This window comes from Spermophilus citellus (genome assembly GCF_964194105.1).
Source record: "Spermophilus citellus genome assembly, chromosome: 3".
In the NCBI taxonomy this organism is placed as follows: Eukaryota; Metazoa; Chordata; class Mammalia; order Rodentia; family Sciuridae; genus Spermophilus; species Spermophilus citellus.
This window is the reverse complement of record NC_138184.1, coordinates 12,946,423-12,960,489: the sequence shown is the minus strand read 5'-3', so window position 1 is coordinate 12,960,489 and position 14,067 is coordinate 12,946,423. Positions and strand designations below refer to the sequence as shown.

The 14,067-nt window shown below is 39.4% G+C and overlaps 1 protein-coding gene across 1 annotated transcript; it reads right to left on the bottom strand.

The window, feature by feature from the left end:
- Nucleotides 1-9,542: 9,542 nt before the first annotated feature.
- LOC308644091 (olfactory receptor 7A10-like) lies at nucleotides 9,543-10,421 on the bottom strand (the record flags this gene model as incomplete). The annotated part of the gene is made up of 1 exon (XM_081284785.1): nucleotides 9,543-10,421. Exon 1 carries the CDS (start codon nucleotides 10,329-10,331, stop codon nucleotides 9,543-9,545), a length of 789 nt encoding a protein of 262 aa, XP_081140911.1. The 5' UTR covers nucleotides 10,332-10,421.
- Nucleotides 10,422-14,067: the final 3,646 nt, after the last annotated feature.

The following is a 14,067-nucleotide window of genomic DNA, read 5'->3' as shown; positions in this document are numbered from 1 at the left end:
GACAAGGCTGTGAGTGTCGACACCACAGCTGAGATGATCAGTTCCCTACAGAATGTGGACAGGGCACCTGGAGAGTCCACTCAACACACTTTCCATGAACAAATGAGTAGATCCACTTAAGAATGCTGCTCTTCTTCCCTGTGTTTACAAAGGAGCATGAAAATCTGTGCAGTAAACAGAGGGAGGAAGAGAAATAGAGAAGGATGGGGAGTGAGAGAAAAGGAGAGTGAAGGCAAAGGGGTGAGAGGAACATGAAGAGGTGAGGGCAGATAGTGAGCTGACGTGGACCCAGAGGAACAGGACCTTGCAAACCCAGGTGTCTCTTCTCCAGGAGGAAAAGGCTGCCTTGGATTTAGCAGCATTCCAAACCCAGTGATCCTTACTAGGTGCTCAGCAAAAAACCTAAGCAGCAAAAGTAAATTAGCCAAAAGACCAAAGTAGTAACATTTTTTAACCTACTGTTTAATGTTTTTAGTAGTGCATTGCAGTGAAACCTAATGTTGGGGTCCTATTGACACAATCACACATACATGGAATATAATTGGGTCCACCTTGGTCCCCAGTACATTCTCATTCCCTCCTCTCCTCCCACCCACTAACCCTAACCCTTCCTGATGTCAAGGCACCTGACAGATTATACACTTCAAATAATAAAATGACCTAAGTCAAAAATCAACAATACACAACAGCAGATGCCAAAGTACGTATAGAAAGTTGAGAACTTTCAATATGAAATGGCACATCTGTCTTCCCTGCTCACCGAACCTATTGGCTTTTCCCTAGATTCATAGCAGATAAGGCAGGACTCTTTCTGTTTTAAAATTCACACAGAATTATTGTACCTGTTTTTGAATATACATGTGATAATTCAATATATATATGTGTTGTGTGTTGATCAAATCAGGGTGATTAGCATTTCATTCTCCTTAGACACCATTTATTTTATTCCATGAATTGTGGAATCAATTCATGGATGTTCTTGGGCTTGAGGGTATGTTACTTTTTATAAGTGTTATTTTGTTAGACACATAATAATGTATAGGTATTTTTATCAGGTATTTTCAAAAATGTTTTGATACATGAATACACTATTGTATAATGATCAGATCAGGGTACTAGGAATAAAATGTAAGAATAAATTGCTAGAGACTTGGAAATAAAAGATTAGAAAGTAGAACATAAAGTTATGATTGCATCTTATCTAAAGATATATAAACTCACATTTATTTGTGGAGGATGGAGCTGATCTTTAGTGAAATGATGAAGGGGAATGCCTTCCAACTGCTGGCCAAGATGACGAGGCTTTTGGAAATGCACCTACATCTAACTGTGCAAAATCAAGACACAGAGACACAACAGAAAATAAATTGGAAATGTGCTGAAAAGGTGACTTATTAGCACAAAAAGTGCAGAAAAACTTTCATCAGCATTGCTATTTAAACTGAGGATTCCCAAGTGAAGAAATATCAGATTATTGAGTCAGATATTTCAGAATGAAGAGCCCTGGCAGGAACTCAGTAACAAACACTCATCTATTGGAAGACATTAAAATCTGTAGATTTGCAGACACTCTTCACAGACACATCTCCACATATGTGCTGTGCTTATGTAAAAGAAACAAGTGGCAACATCAAAATCAGTGAAAAATATTCTGTCTGAAAGAACAAAATGGAAAAAGAAAGAAGGGGAAGGAATACACTCCTACCCAAAGATAAGGGTTTTAATAATTTGAAATAGAGAATTCAACAGCTTTCCAATTTACTTCATCTTGACTGTTTATGAAATAATTGCAAAATAAAACTCTATGGCATGCCCATTTTCACTTATTATGTAAATTTATTTTTCATTTGGATAATACTCAGAATGAAACAAGATTCTGTGAAATATCTGTATCAAGAGTTTCTCCTACAGGGATTTATTTGTGAAAAAAAATCTTAAACCTGGATCTTTCTTACAAATATGAAAATGTGCTGAAATATGCTCCTTTGTAATTTTTATTAAACGAGCTCCCCCCAGTGCATATCTCTTCATACTTAATTCTGGATTTACCCATTCCCCTTCCTTGCAAAGGTACGCAGACTTACATTTCACTTTAATTTGAGCCACTTCATGCCTCCCATCCCTCTTCTAATTGAGCTTCTGTGACCATAAGTAAATGGTCAACAGTGACCCTGTGTTGCTGATTTCTTAGTGACTTCTCTTTTTAGTACCTTATAAATCCATTAATAAATTACTTAATCTAGTAAAGGACACCACCATCTCTGGGCTGCAGTCCAGGCTAGTTGGGCTCTCAGGGAACCTCAGGTGAAAGCTCCTGCCTTCATTCTCTTCAGTCCCCTCCTGCAGTGTCTGCTGGGTCCCCACTCTCACCTGGGTGGCATCTCTGATGGGAGGGTCTTCATGCACAGGCTTCAGTTCTTCCCTGGATGTTGAAGGTGCAGAGTGAGGCTCTGGCCCAAGACAAGGGAACAGAAATGGGTCCAGCTTTGGTCCTCAAGTCAGATTTCAAGATCCTGAAGAATCAAGTGTGCCATAGGGTGTGCACTCAGGGAGACTGGAGAAATCATAGTTTACAGCTTTCTCTATCTGCTCATTAGGCACATGACCTTCTTTTTACTCTAACCTCCAAGCACCTGATTTCCCTGCAGGACTCTGGTGTATACAGGAAAGGAAGAGTTTGCATAGATTCCCCTGAGATCAGAGTGGAATCAGGCAAATCCTCCCCTTATTACCACCAATCTATCAATGCCACCTTCCCAAAGTCCCAACCTCCCATCACCATATCCCTCGTCTGACATATAGTTTACTTCCATGTTTGAAGCTAGGAAACTTGCTTTGCTTAGGAATCGTATGTCTTCAAAACACTGACTCACATTGGGAAGACAGCCTCTGATGTCTCCAGAATTTTCCTATTTCCCTTTTATCAGAAAAGCATGCACTGTTTTTGTTTGTTTGTTGGTTGGTTGGTTGGTTTTTTAATATGAAGCCATAAGACAAGCCATCCTATATTCATCACACTTTGCCAATCATACCTAGAGTGTCATGCTTCTAATAAACTCATGTTTCTAATAAGGGACCAATTATGGCTCTTGACTTCAGATGTGAGTTGAGTTTGAAGGGATGAATAAAGTTCTCTTCAGGCACCATGACCTGAGCTGTCTTCCCATTTCATGCTCATTCAAAGTTGGCTCTTTTCATATCCCATCTCTCACATAAAAGATGAAGAAATGGACATTTGTATGTACATGTGTATCCATTTGGGTTGACAATTCAACTTTTAAGCAAAATGTCTTCCAAACCCAGAGGCACACATGGTCTTACTCACACCCTGTACCATGACCACTTTCTGTGGTATTTTCCACACATTTCATTTATTCCTCACAACATTGGTCTGAATTTATGCTTATTTCCCAAGATTACCTTCAGAAAAAAGTAGCATTGGGGAGATTAATTTTCTTGAATTAGAATTTTAATGGAGCCATATAAGTGTCACATATTTTTAGGGCACCATGTGGTGTTTCCATACTGGTATATATTGGGTAATGTCCAGATCAAGGTAAGCATATATACCTCCCCAAGATTTATCATTTCTTTGTGGTGAAAACACTCAAGAGTGGTTTAAAAAATAAGGAAAGTGAAAAAGGGAAGGGGGAGAGGAGGAAAAGGGGAAGTAATGGGGACTAAGTTGGAGCAAATTATATTCCATGCATTATGATTATGTCAAAATGAATCCCAAAATTATGTATAATTATAAAGCACTAATTGCAAAGGATATTGGATTCCATCATTTTTGAAATATGCAGGACCTTATCATGACTGTACTCTGTGACAGAAGAGCAGAACCAATTCCTCCTACCTGACTACAACTTAGTACCCTGGGGCCAACTTTCTCTGTCCCTCATGATTCCTTACCCGTTCCAGCCTCTGGGAACCCACATTCTGTTCTGTTCTGCTGTGAGAGCAACTTCTGTACCTTCTACATGTGAGTGAGGTCCTGCTGTACTTGTCTCTCTGTGCCTGGCTTATTGCCCTTCACACGGTGACATCCAGTTCTCTCCATAGGATCAAGGATGACAATTTTATAACAATTATATATAAAACAGTTAAACCTTATTGAACACATTCTTCAATTGAGCACAAGTGGGGAAATGTTCATAGTAACACTTTATATACTTTATGAATATCTAGGAAAGTGGAGGTCAAAGTCTCCAGAGCAGAGGTAGTTAGGAACAGATGGAAGCAATAATTATCTTCATTTTTATTAATACTTACTGTGCACAAGTATTAAAGTATTGCACTGTACCCATACCTACATACAATTATTACATGTCAATTACACATGTTTCTGAAATTGTTTAAGAAAATAGACTAGTTGACTATCCTAAAATGATCATTACACACTGTATACATGAATTTAATTAATATGCCACTCTCTATTAATTTGTAGAATTAAGAAAATAATTTGGAATGAAATATCTTAAATTATGCATATCAATAAATTGATAAGATAATAGAATAAATCAGACATATTACCCTATGTGCATACATGTTTATAAGACGTGTATTACTCTACATCATGTATAACCCCATGAATGAAAAGTTATACTCCATTTATGTATGATGCATCAAAATGCATTCTTCTGTCATGTATAACTAATTGAAATATTTAAAAAAAAATAAATTAAAAGAAACACTGATAAGAAAATAAAAAACTAGGGAAACATATGATGTATTGTGTACTGTGTAAATTTGCCTCATTACTACTAATAATTTACCTACCTATGATGTTACCCCTATAACATCAAGTTTTAAACCTCAAATATGGACAATAAAATTTACCCTAAAAATAAAGTAAATTAAATCCAAAGTAGCAAAATTGACATGTACAGATTATTTCAAAACATTTAAAATCTTAAAAACTCAAGAAGAAATGATCAATGTGCCTGAGCCAGTGACCAAAAGATTAAATACAAATGGTTTAGGAACATGAAACTATGCTCAACTTCATGAATACACAGAGAAAGTCACATTAAAGTCATCAAGGGAACTTTAAATACCTTACCTTGGTGTTCACTTTAGTCCTAAAACTCAACACCCAGAGATAGAGCACTTCTTTGTTGGGGAGAATCCCTGCAGAAGGAGTTTGTATCAGAAGCTTCTCTTTTCTTTGACCTTGAGCTTTAACATTGGAGAGCTTCTCCAGAGCCAGCTGGACATCAGGTCTGGGAGCCGGGCCTGGTCCACACAGCTTGTGGGTGGGGGGCTCATCATCCCCTGTGACCTCAAGCTCGTTGCCTGGTGACCATAAGGTCCTGTTACCTCATGAAGGAGTGACCAGGAACCTCCAGAGACAGTGTGTATCAGATGGTCCAAACAACCGGCAAATGCTGAGTGGAGTTATAAAATCTTTAATTTAATGTTTACTTACATGTGATTGTACATATCAACAGGGGTGATTGTGGCATTTTAGCATATACTATGGTGTGTGCTGAATGAAACTGCTTAAGGAAAATTTCCCTCCCCATATCATTACCTTATGATTCCAGGTTTGTGCTCCTCACTTCAGATCTTCATAAAACACATGTCAAGATCTGGGCACTGCAGCCCCCACCCAACACACTCATTGTGAAACACCAGGACTGGGTCTTCCTATTCACCTGTGTTCCTGTACCTGTTATCCAGCCTCCCCTGCTCCTCCTCCTCCTGCCTCCTTCCCAGCCTCCAGTGTCACTATTCTGTATGTAGATTGAGGCTCCTTTGACCTCCCCATAGGAGTACATGCAGTGTTTGCTTCTGTCTGGCTTCTTTCATGGGACACAATGGCCTGTCCCCTTCATTGTGTTGTAAATGACAGTATTTTATTCTTCTTAAAGACTGAAGAGCTCAGTTATGGATATACCTCATTTCCTTTTCTATGCATCCACAGACAGGAAGCTCGGCTGCTTCCATACTTTGACTACTGTGAAGAAGTTGGGGAGTGCAGATAGTCTTTGGGTGCTGAGTTCACTCCCTCTCTTGCTTTATTATCAAGATCTACCTCCATGAGTCTGGATTATTTTTCTGCCTCAAAGCCTCTTAGATCATCAGCCCATGTATTGTTTTTTGGCTCAGACTCTCCCTTCTTTCTCTTCAATCATCTCTTAATTTTCATTCTATTTAACTAAAATTCACACAGGACAAACTCCTTACCAGGAACTGTGTGATACATCATAGTTGCAGGCACAGATGACATAGGGTTCATATTTCTAGGAATTCATAGTGAATGAGTGGAAAATTTCAGTAAGTAGAGGATGATGGGAACGAAAGAGGATCCAACAAAAAGGCAGGAAATCTTCAGAATTATTCTCATTTACATCACCTCAGAATGCATCTCTGCAAGAGTTTCCAGGGCAACAAGGCATCACTTGTGAGGTCACTTGTTAAAGGTGTAAGATTTGGTTTGTTAAAATTAAAGACAATCCCTTATTGTAAATAACTGGGAAAGTGCCCCATTATATTCACACAACTGAGATTTCCTGGTGAAAGTTAAAAGGCTGATCCAATGTGGAACCTTAGAAAGAGTCCTGGGGACAGGGAGGTCCTGAAGGGAGACCCCAGGGAAGAGTGGCTTTAAAACCTGTGAAAGCTGAAGTCGTCAAAGGGCTGGATGGAGGAGGCCAGGCTCTTGGGCCCTTGATGTGGTGCCCACTGTTGCTCAGGAGAGTCCTGCCAGGGCCTTCACTGGGACACCATCCACCTGACCCCTCCAACTCGCTGCTCCACAGACTGTAGACAAAGAGTCTCTATATGTGGGTGACACCAAAGCCACATCAAGGTCATCTAGACAACAAAGTGACTACAGAACTGAGGAAGACCTCAAGGCCAGTGCTACAGTCTCAATCTTAAGTGTCACCCAAAGGCCCTTTGTTAAAGATTGGTCCCCAGCTTGGAGCTATTGGAAAATGGTAGAAATACTAAGAGGAAGGTCTAGTGGGAAATCTTATTTCATTTGGGAATTGCCCTTGAAAAGGCTTGTAGGACCCACATCTGTTCCTCAATTTCTTCAACTTACAGGCCATGAGGTCAGGGGTTTTCTTTTGCCACATTCTTGCCACCCCTGGTCATGTGCTCATTCCAATAGGGCCAAGCCATGGGGCTAATCCAAAACAGATTGGAATCTTGAAAACTGTGAGCCAAAATAAATGTTCTCTCCTTATAAATCAATTATCTCAGCTGTTGTTTAGAGTAACAGAATGCTGACTCGCATAGAAAGTGCAAAATGCAAGGACATTAACAATAGTTTAGACCACTTGCAGAAAAAGCTTTGAACTGGTTCCTGACTGTCAAAATTCTAGAATGATAGAAGCTAAGGACACTGCTATGTTATTGATGAGGTTGTCTGAATAGGGGAATTCAGGATTCTGGCAAGTCCAGAACAGTGTGGGGATCCAATGTTTGTGGAGAAGGAGGGCAGTAGAAGAGGTTTCCTTAAGTAAAAGCCTTATTTTAAATGAAATATTCATCATTACTGTCTTCTCTCATCTCTATGTAGCAGAGATCAAGATCAATGAATTGTCATATGCCAACAATTCTTTTGGTCCCAAATCTGTTTATTTCAATATTCCACGTTTTTACATCAACCTGAAAAGCAGACTTCACCAGTCTTTGTAAATATTGTGTCTGGGTTGACATGGTCATCAAGATGGTGTTCTCATTCATTTACCAGCTCTCATTAGAAGAAAGCACATGAGGGGAATTTGAAGCCTAGGATGCACCTGGACAGCAATGACAGCTTGGGATTCCATGGGAGAAAGTGAACAGCAATGATGAGTTCAGGAGGAAAGGAGAACACATTAACATTTAAACTATTTACAAATGGCTTGCTCTGTTTCCCTTTTTATTTATAATTCTTAATGGAACTTTCCATTTGGAGTACATTGTGGATTAACAAGTTGTAGTAAAAAAAAAGACAGAGATAAATCCACAGACCCTTTAGTAAGATTCCACCATGGTAACACTGAGCAAAATATCACAGGCAGCTTATCAGTGCTGATAACAAGGAAATGAACACACAGAGCAAGGAGAAGCTCCATGCTCATGTCTTACTACATCATTCACACAGGCTCAGATACAGAGTCAATCTAAGTGCCCATCACCAGACGAGTGAAGTGAAAAAAAAAACGTGGCATATATACAACATGGAATACTATTTATCCTTATGTAGGATGAAATCCTGTCATTTAGACCAATTTGGATGGAACTGGAGCACATTGTGCTAAGTGAATAAGGCAGATACCAAAAGAAAAGTACTTCATGGTCTCTCTCAACTGAAGAAGATAAAAATAAAATAAAATAAATGCTAACTTGAATATAGAATAGAGATTACTATACATCAGGTTGGAGAGGGTGGATAATGGATGGCTATATTTGATGAGTGTTCACCATGGGCATGTATGGAAATATCACACTGAACCTCCTTAATATTTACAGTTATTTATGCTCATGAAATAACAAACAGAAAAGTTGCCAGAAGTCAAGGATCCCAAGTTTTGCCCTGTTACAGCCCCATCCACCTTTCTCCCTGCCCAGTGCCTGGCCCCCAGAACCATCAATCTGCTCACCATTTATATATTGCTAGAATTTCAAAAGTGTTGTCTAGCACATAAAAATGGTGGAGTAGATACCTCTGGGGACATGACCTGTTGTGCCCATGGCTATGTTAGGCACTGTGGACACCATGCTGAAATAGAAACACAATTCAAAAGTTAGAATAAAACCTAAAGACCGGCTAATACCTTGGGAAGTTAAAGGTTACCTTGTCAAAAATGGAAATTTGGAAATAATATAGAAAAAAATCAAAAATAGAGAATTGAGTATCTATTCTCATCCATGCATAGTGCAAACTTGCAATCCCAGTGACTCAGGAGTCTGAGGCAGGGGGATCATATATCAAACCATCCTCAGCAATGTAGTAAGGCCCTAAGCAACATAGAAAGACACTGTCTCAAACAAAAAAACAGAAAGAGCTGTGCCTATGGCTTAGTGGTTAAACAGCCTTGGGTTCAATCCACAGTATCAAATTTTATTTTCTCAGATTTACTTACACAATAAAATTATTAAAATTAACTTTTCACATGTGAATAGTAATTATGCATATCTTAAGCAAAATGAACAATTCCTTAGCATGACATAAGTCATTTGAGATTATTTCTAAAAATATATCTTTGGGGATAAATGAGAATTTTCAATTATTTCTCATCCAAAGTGGGAATAATTTGGGGCAAGTTGGAAATGACAGGGGAAAGGGTTGAATTTCATAGTGATCACAGTGTGCAATAAAGTGAAAGGTGTAGTGGGATTGTATGTCAAAGTTGATATCAAAGAAATGGAAACTCTGTGTTAACATAGAAGGATCCAGTCCTGCTTCCACATTCCAGTGAATAATTGTGGATTCTTCTACTGAGGCTCTGATCCCTGGAATCATGGGCACTTATTCAGTCTCAGCACAATTAACACTTTTATCTTCCTGTGTCACAAATTTTTCTCAGAGCGCTCTTGATGTCCTAGTTTCTCAGACTGTAGATGAAGGGGTTCAGCATGGGGGTGACCACAGTGTACATCACTGAGGCTGTTGCAGTAGAGTGTGAGTTTTGGGTCACAGCAGAGCTGAGATACACACCTAGGGTTGTGCCATAAAATAAGGAGACCACAGAGAGGTGAGATGCACAGGTGGAGAAGGCTTTGTACTTGCCCTGAGCTGATGAGATTGCACAGATGGAGGACACTATTTTGAAGTAAGAGTAAAGGATGCCAATGAGGGGGCCAAGAGCCAGCAAGAAAGAAGCAATATATATCACCACCTCATTGAGAAAGGTGTCAGAGCAGGCACGCTGAACCACCTGGTTAAGTTCACAGAAAAAGTGCGGGATTATTTCCAAGTCTGTGCAGAAGGACAGCCGCAATATCATTAAGCTATGTAACAATGCATGTAGGACACTCACAACCCAGGACACCAGAACTAGCAATCCACAGAGCCTGCGGTTCATGATGACCATGTAGTCCAGGGGGTGACAGATGGCCACATACAGGTCGTAGGCCATCACAGTCAAAAGGAAATCATCCAACCCAGCAAAGAGTACAAAAAAGTGAATCTGGGTGATGCAGCCTGCATAGGTAATGGCCTTGCTCTGTGTCTGGATGTTCACCAGCATCTTTGGGATAGTGTTGGAGGTGAAGCAGGCATCCACAAAGGACAGGTTGGAGAGGAAGAAGTACATGGGTGTGTGCAGGTGGGAGTCTGAGATGGTGGCCAGGATGATGAGCAGGTTCCCCAGCACAGTGACCAGATACATGAACAGGAAAAGGCCAAAGAGGAGGGGCAGCAGTTCTGGATCCTCTGTAAGTCCCAGAAGAAGGAATTCTAGATGTTGAGTATCATTCCCTGGTTCCAAATGCATGTGGCTACAGAAATGAGAAAAAGAGCATAACCATTTTTTACAGACAGGTATTACTTACATCATTGAAATGAAACAATACATATTTTTGCTATAAATAATTTTAGTGATGTGTGTGTAGGTCATGTTGGAGTGGTTGCCTTACATATGCAAGGCCCTGTTTACAATCCACATACCTCATAAAAATAGAGAAATGCCATGAGAATGGGGAAAAAGGTAACTTCTATAGAACATGCGTGGTTCTTGTCCCCTAAGGGATCTTGTGTCACCTCTGAAAAGGAATTCCTGTTTCATTCTGAAGGTTTGACTAGGAAGTCATGCATTTCAGAATTCTAATAAGAAAGTTATTCAGGCCTTTGAGAAGTGTAAATGGAGCACCCCTCCTGAGCACTTTGGTTGTTTCTGTGTTTTGGCTACAGTGAATTGTGCATCAGTCAATGTGGAAGGGCAGATCTCTTCAAAATACCCATTTCATTTTCTTTGGCCACATACCCAGGAATAGGATTGCTACATCAAGTGATAACTGTATTTTAATTTTGTGGATTCTCTATTATGTTTTCCATAATGGCTTCAATAACTTGCATTCCTACCAACACCAGGTCAGGATTCTTTTTCTCCCCCATAATCATAGGCCCTTGATATCCTTGTCTTTTTGATAGTAGCCCTTCCAACTGCAGTTAGTCCACAGTCTACCATAGTTTTGATTAGCATTTACCAGATAATTAGCAATTTTGAGCACATTTAATACAGCTATTGGCCATTTGTAAGTGGTACAGATACACAGTGGAATAATAACATCTATTAATGAAACGATGAATCTTATCATTGGAGACAACAGAGATGAACCTGGGGACATTTATGAAGTCAAATCAGCCAGGTACAGGAACACTATAGCTGCATGATATCATTCCTGTGTGGATTCTGAGAAATTTGATCTCACAGAATGTCAGCATGGCATGATGGTCACAGAAGCTGAGGTGCATTCTGGGCCCAAATGGATGAGGAGAAGCTCCTCAAGGGGAAACAATTACAGTAAGAGAAGAGGAATAGCTTCTGGTGGTGTATTGCACAGTAGAGTAATTATAGTTAAAAATAACATGTTCCCTATTTTAAATAGATATAGGGGAGGACTTTGAATGTTTGTCACAGAGAAATGATAAATGATTCAGAAAATTAAGCCAATCATACCTGTTCAATTATTATACAATTTATACATGTATGTAGATATAAAGTTATTTTTGTGAATGTGTATAATTATATGTCAATTAAAAATAAATGAATTACTAATTACTGATTACCAAGTATGTTCCATGCATTGGATGAGTAATCTGTATGAGTTAAAACACAGAAGTCCACATTATCCAAAGAGAGCGAAAGCACATAAGCAAAAATGGGTAAAATCACTTAATATGTCTCATGGTGATGGGTACTAAGAGGAAAAAGAAAGAGCAGAGGAACTTGTAGTTTTACAGCAATGCAGGGAAAACTAGCAGAAAGAGGGGCATCCAAAGAAAGACCACAAGGAAGGCAGGGCAGGAGCCACAAGTCATCCTCAGTGGAGTGGTCTTCATTGGGGGACAGTCAGTGCACAGGTCCTGAGGAACATGCTTGTTTCAAAAAAATGAGGCATAAAAGAAAGCTGTTGGCAAGGCGAAGGAAAAAGGCCGAGAGTGATGAGAGATGGTGTCAGAGAATATTAAAGAGTGAGCTGGCCTCACTGCTTGAACCTCTTGCCCTTAGATTTGCTGCAAACACATTCTGTGGATTGCAAAAGGATTCCCTCCTTGCTACCACCTGAGGGTTAAGTTCTGTCCTCTAGCTGCTAAGAATCACCATGGAATATATAACATCAGGTCGCCTTTTCTGAGACCTCCATGAGGCAAACACACACACTCACACACTCTCATAGCCTGATTTCTGCCATGGCCTCTCTGCCCCAGTCACCCTGACAAGCTTGTGAGCTTCCACAAAACAAGCTGAGTTTGTCTTTTCTCTGAAGAATGTGGACAGGGTACCTGGAGAGTCCACTTGACACTCTTTCCATGAACAAATGAGTGAACCCACCTAATATGCAAACACAGGTATGACAAATTGTGGTATAAAGGTGTATTAAGAAGTGTAATGCAAAAAAATATCAATAAGAGAGCTCATGTATAATGGCATAATTTGTCATGAACATACTTTATATACAGAGTTATGAAAAATTGTGCTGTGAATTGGTAATTATGAATGTAATGCATTCCACTATTGTCATGTATGAAAGAAATAAAAAAAGAATGCTTCTCTTCTTCTCTCTATTTAAAAAGGAACATGAAAAGCTGTGCAGTTAACAGAGGGAGAAAGAGGAATAGAATATAATAGGGGGAGTGATAGAAAAGGAGAGAGAAGGCAAAGTGGTGGACAGAACCTGAAGAGGTGAGGGCAGAGACCGAGTGAGCTGATGTGGACAAAGTGGAACAGGACCTTGAAAGTCCAGGTTTCTCTTCTCCAGGAGGAAATGGCTGCCTTGGTCCTGGCAGTATTCCAATCCCAGTGACCCTCACTGAGTGCCCAGCAAAAACCTTAAGCAGCAAAATACATTTGCCCAAAACACCAAAGTATTGACATCATTTTCTCAATCTAGATTTTAAATGTTTTCATTATTGCATTGCAGTGATACATAATATTGGGGTTATTAAATATTTTTAGTTGTAGATGGTCACAATACCTGTATTTTATTTACTTATTTTTTCTGAGAATTGAACCCAGTGCCCACACCTGCTAAGCAAGTGCTCTGTCCCTGAGCCCTAGCCCCAGCCCTGTCGGGATCATTTTGACACACACTCTCATGCAGGGAATATACTTTGCTCCACGTTTGTCCCCAGTACCTCCCTTTTCCCTCCTCTCCTCCCTCCCACTGTTCCTCTTCCTTGTGTCAAGGCACCCAACAGACCATACACTTCAAAAGAAAGAAAATGACCAAATGTCAAATATCAGCAACTCACAAGAGGAGATATGCAAGATATATACAGCAAAGTGGGGAACATTGAATATGAAATAGCAGATCTGTCTTCCCTAGTTCTGCCCCTTTCACCTGACCTATTGGCTTGTCCCTAGTTATGTTGCAGATAAGGCAGCCTTTTCTCACTATTTTAAAATTATTACAGAATCATTGTGCCGGTTCACTGAGTATATATGTGATCATTCCATATTTGTATGTGTTGTGTGTTGATCACATCAGGGTAATTAGCCTTTAAATCTCCTTAAGTCCTTATTCTACTTCCTTATCTTTTTACTTTGCTTGTTTTGTGTGTGTCATTTCATGATTGTTCTTGGTTTTGGGGCTTTTAAAAATTTTTTGTGCATGTTAGACATAATAATTATATGATTATGGGGCATATTTTGATGTTTTGATACATGAAAATGTTGCATAATGATCAAAAAGAGTACTAGCAAGAAAATGTAAAAATAAATTGCTAAAGCCTTGGAAATAAAAGATAAGAAAGTAGAGTAAAAAGTTATGATTGAATCTTCCTTATCTATAGAGAAACAAACTCCAATATACTTGTGGATGGTGGATGTAATCTCCAGTAAAATGATGAGGAGCAATGTGTACAATGAATCATGGAAAATCAAGAGGCACAGAGACCTAAGA